General features: G+C 32.9%; 5 protein-coding genes across 6 annotated transcripts; 2 read left to right on the top strand and 3 right to left on the bottom strand.

Annotated features, from left to right (window-relative positions):
- Positions 1–123: 123 nt before the first annotated feature.
- On the bottom strand, positions 124–2,260 carry LOC135831632 (uncharacterized). The gene is made up of 8 exons (XM_065344274.1): positions 1,933–2,260; positions 1,789–1,855; positions 1,538–1,700; positions 1,332–1,454; positions 1,197–1,252; positions 1,040–1,118; positions 778–906; positions 124–695 (listed from the first exon to the last, which is right to left on the bottom strand). The coding sequence occupies exons 1-8, from the start codon at positions 2,036–2,038 to the stop codon at positions 489–491; spliced, it is 930 nt and encodes a 309-aa protein (XP_065200346.1). The 5' UTR covers positions 2,039–2,260; the 3' UTR covers positions 124–488.
- Positions 2,261–4,213: 1,953 nt separating this feature from the next.
- On the bottom strand, positions 4,214–9,028 carry LOC135831601 (transcriptional repressor CTCFL-like). 2 transcript variants are annotated; one of them, XM_065344214.1, is made up of 14 exons: positions 8,788–9,028; positions 8,233–8,280; positions 7,993–8,139; positions 7,806–7,925; positions 7,624–7,733; positions 7,309–7,539; positions 7,115–7,227; positions 6,879–7,048; positions 6,584–6,720; positions 6,354–6,504; positions 6,122–6,279; positions 5,905–6,045; positions 5,335–5,833; positions 4,214–5,253 (listed from the first exon to the last, which is right to left on the bottom strand). In XM_065344214.1, exons 2-14 carry the CDS (start codon positions 8,255–8,257, stop codon positions 5,135–5,137), a joined length of 2,121 nt encoding a protein of 706 aa, XP_065200286.1. In that variant the 5' UTR covers positions 8,258–8,280; positions 8,788–9,028; the 3' UTR covers positions 4,214–5,134. The 2 variants fall into 2 exon arrangements, with proteins under 2 accessions (XP_065200286.1, XP_065200295.1); XM_065344223.1 differs by lacking the exon at positions 8,788–9,028 and adding an exon at positions 8,576–8,696.
- Positions 9,029–9,309: 281 nt separating this feature from the next.
- Positions 9,310–11,285, top strand: Sar1 (Secretion-associated Ras-related 1). The gene is made up of 2 exons (XM_065344300.1): positions 9,310–9,453; positions 9,580–11,285. Exon 2 carries the CDS (start codon positions 9,719–9,721, stop codon positions 10,298–10,300), a length of 582 nt encoding a protein of 193 aa, XP_065200372.1. The 5' UTR covers positions 9,310–9,453; positions 9,580–9,718; the 3' UTR covers positions 10,301–11,285.
- Positions 11,286–15,030: 3,745 nt separating this feature from the next.
- Positions 15,031–17,478, top strand: LOC135831656 (trafficking protein particle complex subunit 6b-like). The gene is made up of 5 exons (XM_065344312.1): positions 15,031–15,620; positions 15,711–15,772; positions 16,054–16,255; positions 16,335–16,478; positions 16,669–17,478. The coding sequence occupies exons 1-4, from the start codon at positions 15,543–15,545 to the stop codon at positions 16,458–16,460; spliced, it is 468 nt and encodes a 155-aa protein (XP_065200384.1). The 5' UTR covers positions 15,031–15,542; the 3' UTR covers positions 16,461–16,478; positions 16,669–17,478.
- LOC135831640 (thiamin pyrophosphokinase 1-like) lies at positions 17,475–19,510 on the bottom strand. The gene is made up of 5 exons (XM_065344285.1): positions 19,154–19,510; positions 18,683–18,895; positions 18,374–18,612; positions 18,020–18,293; positions 17,475–17,946 (listed from the first exon to the last, which is right to left on the bottom strand). Exons 1-5 carry the CDS (start codon positions 19,197–19,199, stop codon positions 17,825–17,827), a joined length of 894 nt encoding a protein of 297 aa, XP_065200357.1. The 5' UTR covers positions 19,200–19,510; the 3' UTR covers positions 17,475–17,824.
- Positions 19,511–21,215: the final 1,705 nt, after the last annotated feature.

Genomic DNA, 21,215 nt, shown 5'->3' with positions numbered 1-21,215 from the left:
CTCTTCTTTTTTATTAATAAATATGATGCTATTTTATCTATTTTCAGTTTACAGCTAAGATTTCAAGTACCCGGCGAATAAGCTGCATTATTTTAGATAATGAATACCTACGCGAAGAAAAAATTACAAAAATAAATATTTTTATTTTAAACAAGAACAGCCAAATGAAACAAAAGAAATCAAAAATTAAAATAAGTACCGTAGTTGAACAAGGATAATAATTAGTAGCCCATGGACTTGAGGCAATAATACTACACAATACACATTCGTATAATACCTCGAATTTAACGATTCGTACGTAAATCAATTGTAACATAATCTAACAACGAAAAAAATCACAAAAAAGCACACTGGAAATAAATTAATACATAAAACAGGTCGACTTAAAATACATTGAACATAATTTATAAAATATATAAAATGCAACAGGTGATTTAAAAAAAATCAAATCTTTGGTAGAGATTTTCATCAAGGAATGTAGACCTATATTAATCTCTAGGAAAAGGAGGACAAAGTACGGCGTCACTTGGGTAAGAAACAGGTTCGGCGTCTTTGATCAATAAATGATTATATTTTCCATCAATTGCTATGTCTTCTGGACCTCGTAGGGCGTTTTGTTTGATAAAATTCGTCACTGTATCGTAATCAACAACACTCATGCTTAGATATTTTCCCCAAGCGTAGAGGGCTAAAGGCTGTAACAAAATTTTCACGAATTACAAAGTATTTAAAAAAGCGAGTGATTTTTTTTTTTTTTGGTGAAATATTTCAACGTACTCGTTCGACAGATAGATGAGCAAACGGAGTAATGATATGTCTCCATAAACAAGAAGTGACTAGTTTTCTTAATTGATCCACAACCAGAGGATGAACACAAGGATGGTACAACATTACCACAGCGCCATGCTGTAAATAATAATGGATTAATTTTTTTCAACTATTTTTTATAACTGCAGGGCTCGTACTCGGTTACAAATTTTTTTGGAAAAAATTGAGTGGAAACCCTGTAACTATTAAACCTATTCAAATAAATCATTACTTCGAGATTATGCATCCAACGCTGTTTTGGTATATACTCGTATTCTCCATACCGACCCCATAATGGTCTATGAGCACCACTATACAACAAAATAACACGTTAAATTTTCAAAAAATCAGAGTAACTGCAACATGCAAACTCGAAGGACGATACTCACAATGTAATCATCGGATCTGGATATTCTATAGATGTTTCCATACACATATGCGGAGGCTAAAAATGAAATAAATCTTGAAGGATGGTTCGTTCAATGAAATTATACCTATTAAAAAAATGTTCGAAGCAAATTTACGAGATATGCCTTAGGAATCAAATCTTCGTGGAGAAGTGGAGCGATACTGGCATCGGGAAGGAATGTTTTTGTGAAACAGATCGTATTAATATCTAAATCTTGCAAGTCCAACGTTAAATTTGTCTGGAATTTGAGAAAAAAATAGAACTCAGTTATTATGGATTCAACGATGCAATTATAAGTAAAGGTGAAAAAATCATTTTTACATTTGCATCGTCACATCGCACATCAACAGTAAACGTATCATTTTTATCGGCAAAGAGGAAACGATGCTCATACGATTCATCTGGAAAATTCGGCATAGTCCATTTTTCTTGTTTTTCCTCTGGAAAATTTCGTAAAGGCCAATCTCCTTCTTGATTGATAGAACTAAGAATACAAAATTGATAGATTATTAATTCAAAGTGATGATCTGGCAGAAAAATATAAACTGTAAATTGTAATTTGAATTTCTTACTTCGAATGGATATTTATTACTTCGTTGTTGAGATTCTCCAATGCACCTGTTGCGCTCGAATAATCATCTGCAATGAAAATTACGTCAAATAAATAAATGTAGAGAAGTTTTGGATGAAAAGGACATGTAGAATTTATTAATTACCTTTCACTATTGTGCTTAAACATTGTTCAATAAGAAAAATACCGGCAAGAAATGTTACTTCAAAAGAACACTTTTTACTCCATGTAAAATGCACTGAAATGGTCATTGTTGTGATGCACTATCAGGAAAAAATTCATCAATTTTTCATTTTAAAAATATCTCACAGTTGGAATTACGTTTCGTACATTCCAGATAAGTTTTTTGACATATCGAGGGGTCGATTAAAAAATTACTATCGAAATTCAAACCTCAAAATCTGTTTTAATTTTTTGAAAAATAAATGAAAATTTTTTACAAGTTGTTATCAATTTTTCACACGTTGCAAACTGTGGGAATTGATAAAATCAGTGCTGCCATGTGAGGGCTGTTCTGTTTCGTTCGCAAAACGAATTTTTGAATTTTTCTAAATTTTTCTTTTTTTCCCAAAGGCCAAAATTTGCTTCTTTAATTAAATAAATATAGGCAACATGTCGAAGTCTTGTCTTACCGTAAGAAATCGACAAAACCTCTCGCTTTCTAGCAACGTTTTGAAGAAGTGAGAATTTTTGAAAATTTTTGACAAAATGCAAGATAATTATTGTTTGACAATTTTAGCAAAAGGAAAGGCTTTTTTGAAAATTTCCTGAAAAAAAGTTGGAATTTTGAATAATTGATTGAAAAAATAGAAACTTTTTAGAATTTTTTGGGAGGACGTGAAATAAAATAAGCAAGACCATGACCAATAAGTCCAGTAAGAAGTAAGCCTGTAAGGCAATTATTGGCAAAAAGATGGTTTTTTGCAACTTTAATAAAAAAAGCAAGGATTTTGGACAATTTTGAATAAAAAGTGGCATTCTTTTTAAAAAATTTTAATTTTCCGCAAAAAATGACAATCTTTAGCCATTTTTTAGAAAATGAAAATTGTTGTAAATTTTTGGAAAGTCGAGAATTTTTTCAATTTTTGGCAAAAAGCAAGACTTTGACGATTTTAGCAGATAGCAAAACCTTTACTCATTCCTATATTATGATTCGGGACAAAAAATAATGTATTTTCGTAGTTGCTGTTAAAAAAACGAGACTTGAACAATTTTTGGAAAAGAATGATAATTTTTTTGGGGGATTCACCTACATGCATCAAAAATATGACAAATTTTTAGTCATTTTGCCAAAAAGTTGAAATTTTTGATTGAAAGAAAGACTTTCACAATTTAAGCACTAGAAAACTTTTTTTCGACAATTTCCGGCGATGAAGATAGAATTTGGACACTTGTTTAAAAAATAGAGACTTTTTGGAATTTTTGAAAAAAAAAACACGAAAATTTTCAGCTATTTTGCTAGAACGCGAGTTTTTGTCAATTTTTGGTAAAAAGCAAGACTTCCACAATTTAAGCACAAAAATAGACTTTATCGGCAATTTCCGCCAAAGAAGGTAGAATTTGGACAATTGTTTTAAAAAAGGGAAACTTTTTGGAAATTTTCAAAAAAATCGAAATTTTCCAGCTTGTATTTTGCTAGAACACGAGTTTTTGTCAATTTCTGGCAAAAAGCAAGACTTTGACTTTAGCAAGAAGCAGTAGCCTACTGCATGGCAATTTGGCAATTATTGAAAAAAAAATACTTTTTGCAATAGTGAAAATCCTGGACAATTTTGAGGAAAAAGTAGAATTTTTTGAATTTTTTTGCAAAAAATGACAATGTTTAGACATTTTTTAAAAAAGCGAGAATTTTGGTCAACTTTGAAAAAAAACTGAATTTTTTAAAGTTTTTAGTAAAACGACAATCTTATCTACTTTTCTAAAAAATCAACAATTCTTGTCAATTTTTGGCAAAAACTAAGACTGACAATTTCTTGAACTTGAGCATAATTTTGGGGAAAAATTTGGATTTTTTGGAATTTCCTGTAGGCGAAGTTTCGTTTTGATTGGCGATTATCACTTGACCCTTCTTCATTCATGAGCTTTGTGCCCCATCAAAAAAATCTTATAATGCAAATTTGATTGCTGCTATTCTGAGTCTCTGGTTTGGATTTCAACTATCACCTGTTATTGAGGCCCACTTCCAACATGATTGAAAAAAGTTGCATTTTGAGGGCCTAAAATTTTTGAAGAAACCGGAAATGCTCTATTTTCATTCAACTGTCTGGTAACTCCATTAGGTTTTCATGAATAGAAATATCATTTCGAGCTGCGCCGCAATGGCAAATAACACGAGTAATTTTTGGTTTTAAAAATCAATGATTTATTCGGAAACTAAAAATAATTCAAAGGGAAATGAATATTTATAATCAATACATTACATAATATTATGCAACATGGTGAAACTATAATAATTTAAATTACAACAAACACACACCATGTTCATAATAAAAATTCATACGAATTGCAGCTAAATACTACTTACTAGTACATAATGAAACAACGCGACTTATTTTCATATCAAAATAATAATAATCAAAAGTATAAAAAAAATCATTTTTTGGTACACTTGTCGGGCATAAGGTAAAAGTTGCGGTGATATTTAACAGCAAGCTTTAGACGTTAACGTAGCCTCTTCAAACCAAAAGTTTATTCTTTCAAGTGAAAAAAAAGAAAAAAAATAGTAATGGGAGGTCATTAAAAATTAAAAAATGACTTTTTTTCAACGCTTCGACAAATTTCAATGGAACATTGTAAGGTATGTTTACAAGTGCACGACCGATTTTGTAAACGGAACGAAGTTTTTACGAGATTTGATTTTCGTCGATAAAATACTAGTTGGTAAGAACCATTTTTCAAAATCATATACGCATACTGAAACTGATGGAGAACTCCTCGAGGTTTACAGCTACTCAAGGAACTTCTATGTAGACGAAGGAACACTATGAACATAAGTTTCGCACTAGGCGTTACATTATAAGATATCTACGTACAAACTGTTCGATAATAATGTACTTTTTCCATGTACATAACAATATTTAAAATATTCGAACTCAAGTCATCAGAATAAAAATACCCCTCAAATGAACATTTCCATCGCCAACTGGATAGTAAAACCAGTACTTGACAGTAATACAATTAACATTTTCAAATCACAATACGTTTCAAACGTATTCTTACATTAGATTGGAATAAAAAAGGGGCAAAACTCGACATGTGAACAAAAAAAAAACAAAAATTAAAACAAAAGCGTATAAAATTACATTTGTACTCCAATACCAAGAGATGTCACTATCAATGAAAGCAGCTTAACTCTCCATTTCTTCTTCTTCGTCATCGAAACCGAAACAATTCTGTACATCGCTGGTCGAATCGACGACGACATTTTTCGTTATTTTCTGCACAGTTTTAGTATCATGCTTTTCCACTGAAAAACAAAAATAACGTAAAAATCAATAACAAAATTCAGCTAGGCCTAAATACACGCTGTATATCATTGAAATATTACCATAATCCGGAGTGATGAACTGACTGGCATCAGCATTCTCTAGGGTCAAAGTACCACCTTGGAAATCCCCTTCAGACACAACGGCCACCGCTTGCTCTCCGTCACCACCTTGCAACTGGATAACTTCTAAAACAACGTAGTGCTGTCCATCAGCTCCTTCGATCAGCTGACTTCCCAAATCACTTTTCAATAATTTAGCGTCATTCTCAATGATTTCATCTTTCAATTCGATCTCCTCTTCGGTCGAAATGATTTTTATTTCTTCTCCGTTTACAACTTGTATTTTTTTCTGTCGTCCCATTTTCAAAGCGCTCGCTGTTTGAACGGCTTCGGATTCCGGATCATGCATACACATGTGACGAATAAGATTACCCTTGTGACGGAAAGAGCGTTTACATTCGGGACACTCGTGAGTTTTTTCTTTAGGAGCTGGAGGTACGTAGGTGGGATCGTGGTATAGATTTTGGTGACGTTTTAGAAGTTGTTTTTGTCTGAAACACTACGAGCGGAAATAATAAACACATGAGAGAAAATTCAAAGTACAATCATTGTAAACTCAAATATTCTTACTTGGTCGCATAAAGAGCAACGGAATGGCTTCTGATCGGTGTGAATTAACATGTGCGACTCTAAATGGCGATGAGACACCGAAGCGTAAGGACACAGGTCACATTTCCAACATTTTTCTCCTTCGTGAGTTTTATTGTGCATCTAAACGAATCAAATAGTATCGCGTTGAAGAGAAAATATTCATCAAAATTACACCAAGTGTTGATATTCCACTCACTTTGTAAGTATATCGATCGGGGAAATTTTTACCACATCTGCGGCAATTAAATAATCGATCGGAAGTATGCAACTTTTGAACGTGAATTCGTAGATCCGTTTTACGACTGCAAGTAGCTGGGCATTGGTCACATTTAAACACCGGTTTATCATTTTCATCTGTAAAGTAAAAATATGGCACATGAAATTAATTCAAAATTGACTTTTTTTCAAATTAAAAAAGAAATATTTACCACTATGAATCAATTTATGGGCTTTAAGACTATTTGACTGGGTAAACCTTGAATGACAGATATCACACTCGTACGGTCTTTCACCGGTGTGAATACGCAGATGACGTTTCAGTTTAAACGAATCTGGGCTAGCGTATGTACAATGTTGGCACTGAAAATAATAATTCAATTACAATTAATTACTCGATGCAGCGACGTAATACAATAACTAGAACGTGCAAAATTAATACCTGGTATGGACGTTCTCCAGTATGACACCTCATATGGTTTCTCATTTTACTCAATTCAACACTGGCGTAATCACAAATTGAACACTTATGAGGTTTTTCATGAGTATGTTTGTAACGAACGTGACGTACAAGTTCCCCTGCAACGATGAAAAAAAAACAATTTTAACATATTTCAGAAAATTCCAAGACGTGATAATAAATTATTAAATATTTATTTTGGAAAACACCAAAACATAGCATATGAAGTCAGGTGGACAAGACACAGAAATTTGACCAAAAAATAAGACATGCTCACCTGAAGTAGTAAAAGCACTGGGACAATGTTTGCAGTGATGCGGTTTGGTGCCAGTATGAGTATTAACGTGATTCTGCAACGAAGCTATAGTTTTGAATCCACGATCACAAACACTACATTTATGAGGTCGTTCTTCGGAATGCGATTTCATGTGTCTCGATAGTAAATACCTAAAAAATCCCGTCATCAAAAAATCTCAAAAAATACGCAACATACTAAATAAAGCGAATACGTACTTTTTGGGACTGGTGTAGTTACAATAATTACACATATGAGCTTGAGATACGCTTTGTGATTTCCTCGCAACGATTTTCATAATTTTTGATTTATCGTCTTCTTCAGAAGAATCCTAATGGAAACAAAATACATTTTACTCGTAAAATCATACATTTAAATGACTGATTTCATTACACACCCAATATCCACTTACCGCTGTAGCATTGGCTTCGGGATCATCCGCATCTTCGAAATCGTAAATCGTAAGATCTTGATCGTCTCCTTCTTCTCCATCTTCCTTTTCCTTTTCTCCTTCTTCGGGCTGCTGTACAATTAATACATAACTCACTTCGCCAGGATTAGTTTCAGTCGGTACAATGGTAACTGTTTGGTAGGAATCTTCTCCCAGAAGAATATGACTGGATTGGGATAGGTCACTAACGACCTGAAAAATTTTAAATCAAGCGATTAGACTTGAAAAAAGTACATAGGGTGATTAATTAGGTACTAGGTAGGTATGATTATGTACTTTGCTTTGACCATCAGAGGCGGCACTGTTTTCGTTACTCTCAGAGTTTGATTTTTCATGGTTGTCGATTGTAACTGTTCTTGTGGTTTGAACTTCAGGATTTTTATCGTCTGCGAAAAAAATATGTTTTAACACGGTGCTTGCGAAAGTGAAATGAAAAATGCCAGATAGTTTATTTATACCAGTTATAACAGTCATGACTTGTCCATTGACTGTATCAGCTTGATAGAAATATTCTCCTGTTTCTGTGACATAGTACGTGGTGTTTGCTGTCTCATTCGCATTAGGCTGGGACTGGCCATCTGTACAAAAAATTATGAATCAAGATTACGAATGAAGCGATTTGAAAAATGATCATTAATAACTTACCAGCTTGACCAGATTCGGCTTGGACTGTGAGAATTTCTTTATTGAAAGTCTGCAGGTAATTTTGTAAGTCGGTGATATTTTCACTGGAGCCATCGGCGTTTGGATGATGATCCACGATTTCGATTTTTATTTCGGTGGTTGCGTTTTCTACAGAAGAGAAATAGTAAAGAATCGTTAGATGCTGACGATCATACGATCAAGCAATAAGATAGTAAATAGTTTAAAATATCCAATACCCACCGTTTTTTATATCAACATCAGTCATGTTTGCAGGATTCAAGGAACAATCTGTAAAGTTGAAAAATAAATATAGATCGACCAGTATTCCATAAGGGTATCAATAAATACAGAGACCGAGAGGAAGTTTGTGTACAGTTTCTTATCATTGGATAGGCGGTTCAATTGACAAGGTAATCGATATATATATTATTTAATTAATCGAATGTATGATTTTTCCTTTCAAGTTGAACTGTATCGTTACTGTGGCTTGGACGCTTTTTCATCTAAGATTTTTATAAGAAAACCCCCAACGCATTCATACCGGAGCATTGAACGAGGTGACGGTTATTGAAGGAGGACCCACCATCTTGTTTTCAAGATTGAGTATACAAACGATGTGTTTGATCTCTGTTCCCTCGATGGTCATTACTTAAAGGGGAAACATGATTAAAAGAATAGATTCTTATTGTTATCATAATGGAAAATTTTCATAATTAAAACGTAAACAAGACCAACGAATTTTATATGGGACAATTTATACGCCGTCTATCGGTTATAACTTCAAATGTTACTTACGGTATTGAACATAGGTGGCATTAAAGAGGCAAACTTTTTATCTCAAACACTGTTCCAGCGCTGATCACGGTCCACGGCTTTCAATTGATATACGATGAATTAATTGGCATATTTTTGTAACTAAAATAACCATAAAACTATTACTAATTCTACGTAAAATGCGTAATAAAATAAACAACCGCAAAGGCAAGGAAAAATCAATTATCTAACGATCGGCATGTTTGTTGTAGTTATTCAATGATCTATACAGAAACATCACTAACTGGATAGTGGAATGTCACCGAATGAGAGGCTTCGAAGAAATGGTTTTGTATCAAAATGTCGCTTTCTTTTTTTTTTAATGGCTGATTTCAAATCGCAAAAGAAAAAGAATTCTCGCTAAAATCGAGTAGTTTATTTTAAATATAGTTATAATTAATAAAACAAAATGATGTTAAAATCTTCAAATATTTTCTCGAATCGAAATGAGCGAAAAAAAAGTGTAATTTCATTTCACGAACACTTTGTGACATCATTTCAGATGACACAATCAAAAAAATCCTTCTTGTTTTAGCTCTTCGAAAGCGAACAAATGAAAACCGCACAGATAATGAATGACCGTGACGTAAACCGTTTCTCGTAGAGTTGCAAAATGTTGGCAAAAGTTCTGAAAAAATAGCTTTCCAAGTGCGTATTTTCGTGCAAAATTAATTGAAAAAGTGTCAGTTGTGTGCTTTGAACTCAACTGCATCGTAGGGTAATGCTAAGTTAAATGCATCTTTTATCTTACGCGTTCGTTTTGTGTTTGTGTAGTATACCCATCAACGCTTGCAGAATTTGATCGCATTTCACTCTATTCGTGAAATTATTGCCAAGTTTCCCGTTGTATCTTCGGACATCGATCACTTTTTCGTCGTAAGAATATCCTTTCTGTACATAGCAATTTCACATCATGTTTATTTGGGACTGGTTCACCGGAGTACTCGGATACTTGGGGCTGTGGAAGAAATCCGGAAAGCTGTTGTTTTTGGGTCTAGACAACGCTGGAAAAACCACCTTATTACACATGTTAAAAGACGACCGACTAGCACAGCATGTGCCAACTTTACATCCCACATCAGAGGAATTATCTATTGGTAATATGAAATTCACTACGTTTGATCTTGGCGGACATTCTCAAGCCAGAAGAGTGTGGAAAGATTATTTCCCCGCTGTGGATGCCATAGTTTTTTTGATCGATGTATCAGATTCCAGTCGATTTAACGAAAGTAGAGTAGAATTAGCTGGGTTATTGAACGACGAAGCTTTATCATGTTGCCCGCTTTTGATATTAGGAAATAAAATCGATAAACCACAAGCTGCATCGGAAGATTCAATTAGACATTTTTTCTCACTGGATACCATTACTACGGGTAAAAGTAAAATTAGTCGAGCTGAGCTGCAATCACGTCCAATTGAGTTATTCATGTGCTCCGTTTTGAAAAGACAAGGATATGGAGAAGGTTTCAGATGGTTAGCTCAATACATCGATTAGTATGTTACTTAATACGTCGGCCGTTTTGTTGTTTGTATAATTAATTCATCGATTGAAAGAAAACTGATATCGTGAACTTAATTAATTTTTAATTCTTTCAAAATGGTAGATTACGTGGATATCGAATGTTTATCTTTTCTTTTTTTCCTTTTTTTATTACTGCAATAATGTTACTTTTGTTATTTTATTACCTGATGTTTTTATACAATGTTTGTATATATAATATTTCGGTTGTACGTACCTATTACAAATTTATACGCCGTTGAAATGTGTGAATACGTTGCTTTGCAGTTTTAATTCAATTCGTGTTCGAATAAGGCCATAAAATTTTAATTAAGCTACAATTTGTAATGAATTATCATAGATACTCGTCTCGTCGGACCGACCGTTTTCCTTCTTTACGTCTTTTTCGTCAAAATATTTTCCACTAAAATGGTTGAGGGTGTTAAAAAATTTCTTTTTCGGTGGAAAGGTTGAATATTTTCTTATCTCTTCGTTGTGACGTATCGTAATTCATTGAAAATGAAATCTATCATGAAGTAATTCTGTTTTTGATTGAACAATGTACATTAATTTATTGTTAAATATTTTTGCCTGTGTATTAAATTAATGTGTGTTGTTAGAATATATAATGATGAATACATTAATATGGCTTAAATGTTCATCTTCATCTTGATTTTTATATAAGTTAAACATATTACGTTCTGCGTTGAATCGTTTACATTGTGTATTTTATGTTCCACGTTTTTTTGTTTTGAATTTTCAAATTATTCCTTTGTGGCTGTTATTTTGAGAACGTTATGATTTTGTTTACCATTCTTATGTCTTGAAGAGGAGTTTTATCGATACACGTGTGTATGTAGTATGTATTAAGCTCTTAATCAAGTTTGAAAAAGCTAACATTTATTTGTGTAAACAGCGTTTGCTTTATCTTATTTTTACCTTAGTTCATGTCAATCTAAAAGAAAATCATTCCAAATAACAATCGATTTTTTTTCCTTTTGTCTAGAAAATTTTTAAGTAAAATTTTATATCAAATAGCATCGTGATTTGTTCGAATTACTCTAGGTATGTGGACTGTAGATACATTTTGAAAAATTAACAAGACTGTTTTAATATAAATAAATGCATAATTTTCGGTATTATTTTGAAGTAAAACAGGTATATATTTGGTTAAAATTCAATAACAAGGTAAAAAAAAAATCAACAAAACAGTCATTCATTGACAAATCCTGCCTCACTATGAAAGATGAGAAAAAAATTTCAACAAAAACGCAGTGATTTGTATCAAACAGCTGGTTATTTATAAATAGCACAATTTGCTTCGGGGCAATCTCGCGCAATATTAAAAATATACGAGCTTGACGAACAATAACGTACTTGACTCTTTCTCCGAACGAAGGTATGATCTTTGATGCTCCAACGACGTAGTTCATATATTTTTAAGCAGTTGAATTACCACTTAATTTACTTTCTGGGTTCCACTCGGCCCTGGCACATCCTGATTTGAGAAACTAAGTAATTACCAACATTTTTATGCGGTTTCATCGCTCGAAATTTACGTTATCCTGTTTAATATAAAAGCAATCGCTTTTAATTTGTGTTCGTTGGCTTTTTCTGTATGTTCCAGTACCAATCGTCGGTGTTTATCGATGATACGTTCGTGTTCTTCGATAATTCTACAATTTTCCGATTTTATTCTGCAGTGTTCGGCTGCTTGCTCTAAATGTTCTCTAGCTTTTTGACAGCTGTTAGGCAGATCTTCTAATTTGAAGCAGTCTGCGCAACTGAAGTCTGACAAAGGCTGAAAAAGAATAATAAAGGAATAGGTATGATGAAATAGTTTGAAAATTTACGATTCAAGAAGTAAAAAGTAAAAACCTACGGTTCTTGGAAAAATTCGTTGATTTCTCCAGGTTACCTTCTTCCCAACTTTACTCAAATTTCTCAACTTTTAACCCCCCCCCCCCCTTCCTCTTCACCAGACCTTTGTTTAAACATTCCAAATCGAGTGAAATTTCCTACCAAAATATCGATAAGCAGATGTAATCTTACCATTTTATAATCACACGTGTAAGTATCCAACGATGTCCTCGATCCTACTCTTTTAATATGGTAAGAATTGGAGGAATTGGCATTTTGCGAATGAAAGTAATCTTCTTTATTCTTTTTGCCTTCCAAGGAAGATTTCGAAAGGCTTTTGATGTTACTCGACGAGTACACGTATTTAGAATCAATTTTCGACGGTCGATGAATATAAGCTGCTAATTTACTCCTAACGTGATTGTATTTACCAGTACGGTTCCTATCTGATTTTATCTTTTGTTCTTGACGTTCGGTTTGTCGTACAGATTCATTTTTATAATAATCTATGGGTGATTTATTTTGCGAAAATGTTTCGTGATTTTTTCCTCGAGTATTTCGTATTGGTATTTTAGACGTCGAATTGTTTCGCTTCAACGTTTCAGGGTTGAGCGGTTTGCGACCTGTTGGACCAGTCGGTGTTTTTTTCTCGGGTTCGTAAAAATCAATTGAATCGCTTTTCGGGTGTAAAACTGGTATTTTCGAATTACTCGGAGTGCACAAGTCTTGACTTTTAAGTAAATTTGCAGTTTCACTGGATGTCGTGAAGCTGGGTAATTGTCGCAAATTAGGTTTTCGAAGGTCGCTTTGAATCCTATCTGGAAAGTAGTGAACATCTATCAATATCAAATGATGAAGATGTTATTTGTAGGTACGAATAATTTAGTCGAAGATTAATTACTTGTATCCGTGTTATCGCAAGCAGCGTTCAATTGTTCTGGTGAAACTTGGAATTGATCTCGTGAAAAAAAACTTGTCCTATTGTCTTCAGTGTTACACTCTTGTTTTATTGAATGTGAAAAAGACGTGTTGAGATTGGAACGTGACGTCGAATTGGGCGATCTACTTAGTAAATTAGTCGACGATTCCGAACTCCTGAGTAAATTTGAAAACAGCTGAGTGACAGTATCTGAAACGAATTATTAATTCAATATGTAGATAGGTTTAGGTACATATGTAACGTACAAGAAAAAATAGCAAAATAAATATGATCTGTTTTGACCTATCTCATATTCTTATGGAAATCGGTTATTTATTTTCAACTAAACGAGAAAATCCTGATCGTCTAGAAAGTTATAATGGTTCAAAATCACATACCTATACTTTTACTATTATCTGATAAGCAATCTGATCCAGTACTTGAGCTCGAAGAATTGCAATAATTCGAACTGAAAACGTTAATATTTTTCGTTATTCAAAACAAACAATTTATATCAGTCAAGTGCTCGAAAATAGAAGCGAATTTTACCAAATCTATGCCCTGCCCATGGTATCAAAAAATTGCTATCAATTTTCAACTTACTCAGATTTTATCATGTTCGAATTATTTTCGATGTTCAAACATCCGGGATATATTGAATTATTTCGAACAATATATGAACGAAATTAATACCTAACCTATCAAAAAAAGAAAAAATTTCAAACCATTATTATAATTTAATTACCAAAGCACAAATTTCAATCGAAAATCCTCAACGCATGTTTATTTGAATTCAGTAGCCGAATATTTCGCGCCATAAATAGGCAAAGACGTCCGGTAAACACACCATTCGAACACAAATAGGAAAAATGTTAGAAAGAAAAATCACAAAAAATTCAAATTAAATCGCCCACGAAAAATGTATTCCAAATCACCATGAATAAATTTAGACCTACCTATTGTGATTGCAATCAGTCTAAGTAGGTACTAGAAAAATCATCCGAAAATTAATTTGAAATCATCACCGAAAAATTCTCAGCTAAATAAAAATCACTAAGGGAAAACTTGTTCTAGAAATCACCAAACAATTTTTTCAAAAATTACTATAAAAAATTAATTTGAACTAATTTTGAAAAAAATTCAAATTAAATAATCATCTGAACAATTTAATCTAATTCACAATGAAAATAATTGCATCATTCTGCTGAAATCATCACGAAAAATGTATTTGTAACTAATCGCTCACCAAAAGAATCATTAGAATTCAACACATAAGAAAATCGTCAAGAAAAATTCCAAGCTGAATTTCAAGAATGAAATTTTCAATCACTTGGGGTAAATTTATCCTGAAAATCACCAAAAAAGATGATTAAAAATTGCAACAAAAAATCATTTGGGCAATTGTTTATTGCACTTGCACATTAAGTTCACCTGAAAAATGAAAATTTGTTTCATTATCAGAGAATACCTATAATTAACCCATCAGTGATTTACCTAGGTGGATTTTTGAAGGATTTACCAAGTTTTTCCCCCCGGAATTTAATGAAAGAAATCAACTGTTAAGTGAAAGAATATTGTAATACATATAAGCTTGATATGAAATTAAACAATATCCATGAAACAAAAAACAAAAAAAAAATCCATGCAATTAAATAGAAAATTTTAGCATAGATCAGATTGTTCAACAAACAGATTGTCATCAAATTTACCTTTTTCCCTTGTAAAAAAAAAATAATGAACACTGCAGTTGAATAAATCTTTCAGTTTTTCCGTGCTTAATGCTGATGGGTATAATGGTGCATGATCGCATGATGTTTTTAATAATTTTTTTTGAAATTCTGAACTGTAGGTAGGTCTAGGTACCTAAAGCCTCTTTTCAAAATTGAAACTTTCAAGTTTCATTCGAATTATAGGTACCTACGTTTTGTTAGTTGAAACTTGAAACTGAACAGAAATCAGATCCTTCAACACGAATCCAGGCTCATTTGGAAATTCGTAGGTTTGTGTTTGTAGTATTGAAAACAGCCTTAGAGCAAGATGCAAAATCAAAAATCGGTTAATCGAACAAAGGTGCACGAAAAGGTCTAGCTTGTATTTGTGATCCATCTTTCTTCGGTTCTGACAAATGGACTTTCCTTTCTGCAAAAAACCTGAATTACATTACATCATTAACAATGTCAATAACAGCATTCAATTTCGATCTCTTAGCAGTTTTTTCAGTCAAGGTGTCAAGGCGAAGTCTCTATCTGGATTCTATTCATTGCACCCCATCCACCTGCAAGCTGACGAAACAGACTCTGGCTTATCCAGACAAGTGTTCAACATCTTAGACTAGAAAATTGATAAGCAAAAAATTGATAACAAACACAATTTTTTTCTAAAAAATTTTTCAATTCAAATTCAAAACTTCGAAACGTATCTCTGAATAGTTATTAGTGAACCTGGACATGCAAAATATCAATGGCTCTTCAAGACATATTATTTGAATTCCTGCATCATGAAATAGTCGCTTATTTCAATGAAAAACAAGACAAGGAGGTACAACTTTCACGATTATATTTTTACCTTCACGTATCACTTCGAAATTCCTCGAATATTACACTAAAAAATGACTATATTTTTTTACAGAAAGAAGATGTTTCTGATTTAGAGTATATTGGTTACTCATGCGGTTACCGTATTGTCGAGAGGTAATTTTTCATTCAAATTCAAGCAATATCATCGATAACGAAATGTTTCAAAATCTAATTGTCTTTTCGTACATTGAACGATTGGATTGGTTTTACTGTTGGAATTCATTCAATTCATGTACATTTTTGAGTCATTCGATTTATAAAATCCAACAATATTGGTTTGCTTTCTGTACATTTCACTCGACAATCTACTATCGATAAAATCTAGAATAATTAAACTTGATTTTCTATTTTTTAGTTAGGTATTTCCTTTTCTGTTACAAATTCCAATGTTACAGATTAACCAAAGACTGGCCCCGTTTCAAAGAAGAACTCGACATGCTGAAATTTCTCTGCACTGATTTCTGGTCTTCCATTTACAAAAGACAAGTTGATAATTTACGAACTAATCATCAAGGTGTTTACGTTCTACTCGACAACGATTTTAGATTTTTCAGTCGAATGTCCTCTGGAAATCAGTATTTGGAACATGCTCCTTTGGTAAGTCCCATCGTAATGATAAAAATCTGCAATTTTAGTACACGCATTTCAATGTTGTTGTCTTTTCTCTCTTACATAGTACGTGACATTCACTTGTGGGTTGGTAAGAGGAGCGTTAGCAAATTTAGGCCTTAACTGCGTCGTATCAGCGGAAGTTCATTCATTACCTGCTTGTAAATTCAACATCAGGGTTCAAAAGTCTTGAACTTGAAGTATTTTCCCATCTGTTATGTATAAATGTGTACTCTAGGGCTCGTACTCGGTTACCTTCGAGTAACCAAGTTACTAAAGCAGGTTACTTTTTCAACATTTTGGAAATGGTTTAATTTTTTTTTAACCAATAATTCTCAAAAAAAAATGAAAATTTTTTGCTTCTTTCGCCAAAAATGATCAAAAGTTTTCACATTTTCAAAAATTGTCGCCTTTTTGAAAAATGGCTGAAGATTGTCGTTCTTGTTTTTTCGACAAAAATTTCCAAAAAGTCTTGGTTTCCTGCTTAAACTGCCAGTCTTGGTTTTCTCTGTAAATTGACAAGAAAAATTTCATTTTTTTCCCCAAAAATTCCAAAAAAAACTCAATAGCTAAAAAGCGTTTTCTTTGCTAAAATTGCCAAAATCTTGCATTTTTCCAAAAATTGTCAAAAATTCTCACATTTTCACAAATTATTAAAAATTTTGCTTCTTAGCAAAATGCTAGTTTTTTAAAATAAGATTCCAAAGTCTCACATTTCTCCAAAAGTTGTCCAAGTCTCTCTTTTTCAACAGAAATTTCGAAAAAATATGATCATTTTTTGGCTCCCAATAATTACATGAAAAAAAGGCCCTATTTTATTCTAAAATTGTCATAGTTTTGCACTCTTGCTCTTATACTTTTTTTTACAAAAATGTTTTTTAGCAAAATTGCTAAGATTTTTTTTTCAAGAATCATGCGAAAATCTTCGTTTTCTTTTTGCTGAAAGGTATTTCCAAAAATTGGCAAACGTTTCGCATTTTTTTTTAGTTTAGCAAAAAGTTGTAAAATCAGTTCAACTCATGAAAATTGATTTTGTTGGTCATTTTCCCCTGTATTAAAATGTTTTTTTACTATTTTTTTTTGAAAAAATCGAGTACGAGTTTTGATTGGTACTCTATTACTTTCGTTCATTGTAAACATATTGTTTTTATACTGTAATATTTTCGTTATCGTTATCAAATAATAAGGAAATACATTATTCATTCCATTAAGGTCATTTTCAACAACGATATTTTATTTCCTGCGTTCAGAAGACAATAAATACTACAAAAATTCAACAAACTCACAACTTAACAATATTATCAGGAACTATTGAAGACAATTTTACAACCTAATCTGGTTAGGCACAGTTCTTATTGCACGACAATCTACAATTAAAATAACTTTAAAATTTGTTTTATATTACGCTATTATCGTTTTAAAAACCAACAACTAGTAAAACACACATGGAACTGCTTTTCTTGGAGAAAATCCATTTATATAAAATTGCGCTAATCAAATATCACAGGCAGCATAACGTCTTGGGTAACATTATCATCAACTGGGTAAACGTATAGCTCACAGTGTCATTGACCATAATACACTTTCATCGGTACTAACAAACACCATATTTTCCGTCGAAGTGGTATCGAATGTATTACTGGTGCTGACCATACCACCAAACTCCAAAACTCCGTCAGCTATTGAAAAGATCGAGTATTAATAAGAGAAAAATGATTCAAAATTGAGCCAAGTGCAACTCATAATACTGACTCAGGTTCCATTTCAAGCCAGATGTGGTCACATGATGGCAAGGACGGCCGATTGGAATAAGACTACAGTAAGCTTTCTCACTCCATAATTCTTCTGGTACATAGATCACATGTTCTCCAGGTTTTAGTAACCACGTTATGCTTTTATGGCTCAAAATCAGAATTTTCAAGTGTTCCATTCGGACATCTTGTTGCGCTTTGAATAAAACATTTATATTTGCCATCATGTGATCGAATCTACCAACATTATCACAAAATACGATCACCGTGTTGCTCTGAAATCGAATAAAAAAAATTACTACGAAATGCTCGATGATTTTGAACCCGAACGTGAAGTGATCGAAGAAATACGTACTTTTGTAGTAGATACCAAGACTTCCAAAGCTTTGAAAAAATCGGTTTTATTTTGGTCAGGTGTGTGAACGAGAATCGTATCATTTTTTCTATAAAATTCCAAAACACTCGGTTTCACCGAATCAAAATCTCCCGAAATGACATTTGGAATAGCGAAATTTTCTACATCTTGGTCCTTTCGTTGCTGAATTAAAGAATATAAATGATTTCCTCCGCCATCTACTACCATTTTGAACGATGCTAAATATACAAAATTGAATCGTGAGTACATTGAGATTAAATTTAAATTTGAAATCAACTCTAAACTCACCGCCGTTCCACAGTGGTAGTACTACATCAGGATTTAAAATAGGTGTATTCAGGACGATGAAAGAATAGCTGGAATTCTCGCCGAAATTGCTGAGGAGTTTCGCTAGGTTCCACTTGTTCATGGCTTGTTTCTTCAGATTATCGTTGTGAAAATACTTATTCATAAAGTTGGTCATGTTGACGCAATTATCTTTATCGATTATTCGTAAAAACTCTGTAACAATAATTTAATGACGCTTTCGCTTAGAAGTCATATTTATAGGAAAAGTTCCAATTTGATTTACACGACGTCCACATTTTTGCACGGTTTTACCGAATACACGCATCGTGTTCGACTAACGAAAAGTTAGAAATGATCCGAGTGGGTGTAATTTCGCTTTAAATGCTTTTTTTTATCGATGATTTTTGATATCGAATCGATAAGGAGTTAATCTGTACACCAATTACATTGAAAATTAATTATAGTACTCACTTAGAGCATCGCAAATAGATTTCATTTCAATTACATCGTCACTCATTTCGGCAGAATTGATTGTTCGTCATATTAATCGCACAAATAGTGGTGTAATGAAACGACCTTACAACGAACTTGCTACAGAGTTCATTCATATAGTGAAAGTTGAAAGAAACAATACAAAGTGAACCAGTCAAATGAAACACTTCGGGATTTTGGCAACGTGATAAAATTCATCCGATTATTCGGAAAAAATTGGAACAAAATTGATTAAAATATTATTAAATTAGCAATTTATTCTGCGAAATATACGTGATTCTTCTGTACTTATTGCATGTGTTAGCTCACTGATAAGAATGATAATGATAATACAAAGAAAAGTTTACCAACCTTCCGCCACTATTAGTAAACAACGTAGGGAAAGATATTTGCGATTTATTATTGCTGAATGCTATTTTTGCTGACTGAGGGCTATTTAAAAATATTTATGAATTGCCAAAAAAAAAATTACTACGAGTGTTTTGAACTACGGCCAAGAAATTAGAAGCGAAGTTCTTAGTTTTATCATTGATGATTTTTTTATTTTGCAAGTTACCATTTCCTACCAAATCCAAATAGATTATCCTCGAATTTTCCAATTTCAACGAGTAGGTATAATACATTTTTTAAAAATGATTGATCTAGGCGCCAGGCAGAGTTCATCAGTTTGGGTCAATTATGAATTATGATGTAGAACATAATTCTGCGTTTTTCTTGAATGTGAAACTCATTATAAGCTGATAAAGATTTCATATTTCGTAACATAGGTAAGGTATCAATAGGTACCTATTTATTTTAATAACGATAATTAATTACCTAATGATGCTCTTTTTCTTTTATTATTATTCTTAGTTTTTCACCATTGATGGTTTTCACTCAGTTTTTACTCATAATAAGTACCTAACCAACTCATCAGACAGGCAGATTTAACCTAGGGTAGCAGCAACCAAAAAAAAAAAAAAAAAAAAAAAACATTAAAATTATTGTACAATGTACATATTTACTTACATTACTCAAAACTTGAAGAAATATCAACAAAATGTACCTACATTAAAAAATTTTGAATGATCGAAAAACAGTCATAAAAACACCCTAAAAATCACTAAAAATGACCAACAACTGTTATTTTTTCATGAAAGCTGTCCGAAAAGAATAAAAAAATGCTTATTTTTATTTGAAACCCCCCTTAAAATGGTGTAAAAACACCCAAAAACGTCATTGCTGAAACTTGAAAATTTAGAAGCCAGACAGACGGGTAAATAACCTTGAGAAAACATACGACTTTGAGAAGCCAGACAGGCATGCAGAGACAACCTTCAGAGAGGCCAGATAGACAGACGGACCACCATAAGAGACTAGACAGGTAGATCAGTGATCTTGGAAAGCCACATAGGTGTGTCAATGACCTTAGGAAGACAGACAACCTACAGAAGTCAAGGGCAGACAGGCAACCTTGAGCAAGGTCAGGGTCATTCCATGTCAACTCAACCAAAAAATGGCGATTTTGAAAGTCATGTTTTTCGATTTCGCTCAAATTTTTTTTACAATATCTACCCACCCAGTAAGTAAGAAAGCTGCAATCAGTTTGGTCCCAGCCCCCTCAGGGGGCGGGTGAGGGGGCTTCCATTATTTTCACATTGTCTCGAGGTACTCAACTTCAGCTTCAGCAGCCCATTCCTCCAAAACTATGATACTTCGATCAAAACTGATTTCACAGTTCGAAATGGCATTAAATTTTGAACTGTTTAAGTATTTAGAAATTTTCAAAAGTTGACAATTAAACTTTCAATTTGAAAGTTCAAATTTCAAAATGGCGCTGTAAGTGGAAGCTACCATTTGAAATTTTGAAAAAATTTCCATAGATGTACATTGTGATACTTTTTCGAAATATTTAGGTTTCGAGATGGGACTCGTAGACGGAGGGGGAGCGCCCCCACCCCCAATTTTGGGTGAAACTTTCGGAAGAAAATCTGGGGCATGTGATATATCGAATTGTATGTTTTCGGCGAGGCTGAACACGAATATGACGTCAGATTTGTGA

This window comes from Planococcus citri, chromosome 1 (genome assembly GCF_950023065.1).
Source record: "Planococcus citri chromosome 1, ihPlaCitr1.1, whole genome shotgun sequence".
In the NCBI taxonomy this organism is placed as follows: domain Eukaryota; kingdom Metazoa; phylum Arthropoda; class Insecta; order Hemiptera; family Pseudococcidae; genus Planococcus; species Planococcus citri.
The sequence above is the reverse complement of the archived record's forward strand: the minus strand, read 5'-3'. Positions and strand labels throughout refer to the sequence as shown.

What these genes read in the sequence shown, in the direction of transcription:
- Sar1 (XM_065344300.1), top strand. Translation starts at nt 9,719, where the DNA reads ATGTTTATTTGGGACTGGTTCACCGGAGTACTCGGATACTTGGGGCTG.
- LOC135831640 (XM_065344285.1), bottom strand. Translation starts at nt 19,199, where the DNA reads ATGAGTGACGATGTAATTGAAATGAAATCTATTTGCGATGCTCTAA. An exon ending in ATCTATTTGCGATGCTCTAA is followed by an intron (nt 18,896 to 19,153) that starts GTGAGTACTATA and finishes TTATTGTTACAG; the next exon opens with AGTTTTTACGAATAATCGAT. An exon ending in TGGCTTGAAATGGAACCTGA is followed by an intron (nt 17,947 to 18,019) that starts GTCAGTATTATG and finishes TCTTTTCAATAG; the next exon opens with CTGACGGAGTTTTGGAGTTT.
- LOC135831656 (XM_065344312.1), top strand. Translation starts at nt 15,543, where the DNA reads ATGGCTCTTCAAGACATATTATTTGAATTCCTGCATCATGAAATAGTC. An exon ending in ATGAAAAACAAGACAAGGAG is followed by an intron (nt 15,621 to 15,710) that starts GTACAACTTTCA and finishes ATTTTTTTACAG; the next exon opens with AAAGAAGATGTTTCTGATTT. An exon ending in ATTTGGAACATGCTCCTTTG is followed by an intron (nt 16,256 to 16,334) that starts GTAAGTCCCATC and finishes TCTCTTACATAG; the next exon opens with TACGTGACATTCACTTGTGG.
- LOC135831601 (XM_065344214.1), bottom strand. Translation starts at nt 8,257, where the DNA reads ATGACTGATGTTGATATAAAAAACG. An exon ending in TGATGTTGATATAAAAAACG is followed by an intron (nt 8,140 to 8,232) that starts GTGGGTATTGGA and finishes TCTCTTCTGTAG; the next exon opens with AAAACGCAACCACCGAAATA. An exon ending in AGCCGAATCTGGTCAAGCTG is followed by an intron (nt 7,926 to 7,992) that starts GTAAGTTATTAA and finishes TTTTTTGTACAG; the next exon opens with ATGGCCAGTCCCAGCCTAAT.
- LOC135831632 (XM_065344274.1), bottom strand. Translation starts at nt 2,038, where the DNA reads ATGACCATTTCAGTGCATTTTACATGGAGTAAAAAGTGTTCTTTTGAA. An exon ending in CCAGATCCGATGATTACATT is followed by an intron (nt 1,119 to 1,196) that starts GTGAGTATCGTC and finishes TTTGTTGTATAG; the next exon opens with TGGTGCTCATAGACCATTAT. An exon ending in GTTGGATGCATAATCTCGAA is followed by an intron (nt 907 to 1,039) that starts GTAATGATTTAT and finishes TATTATTTACAG; the next exon opens with CATGGCGCTGTGGTAATGTT.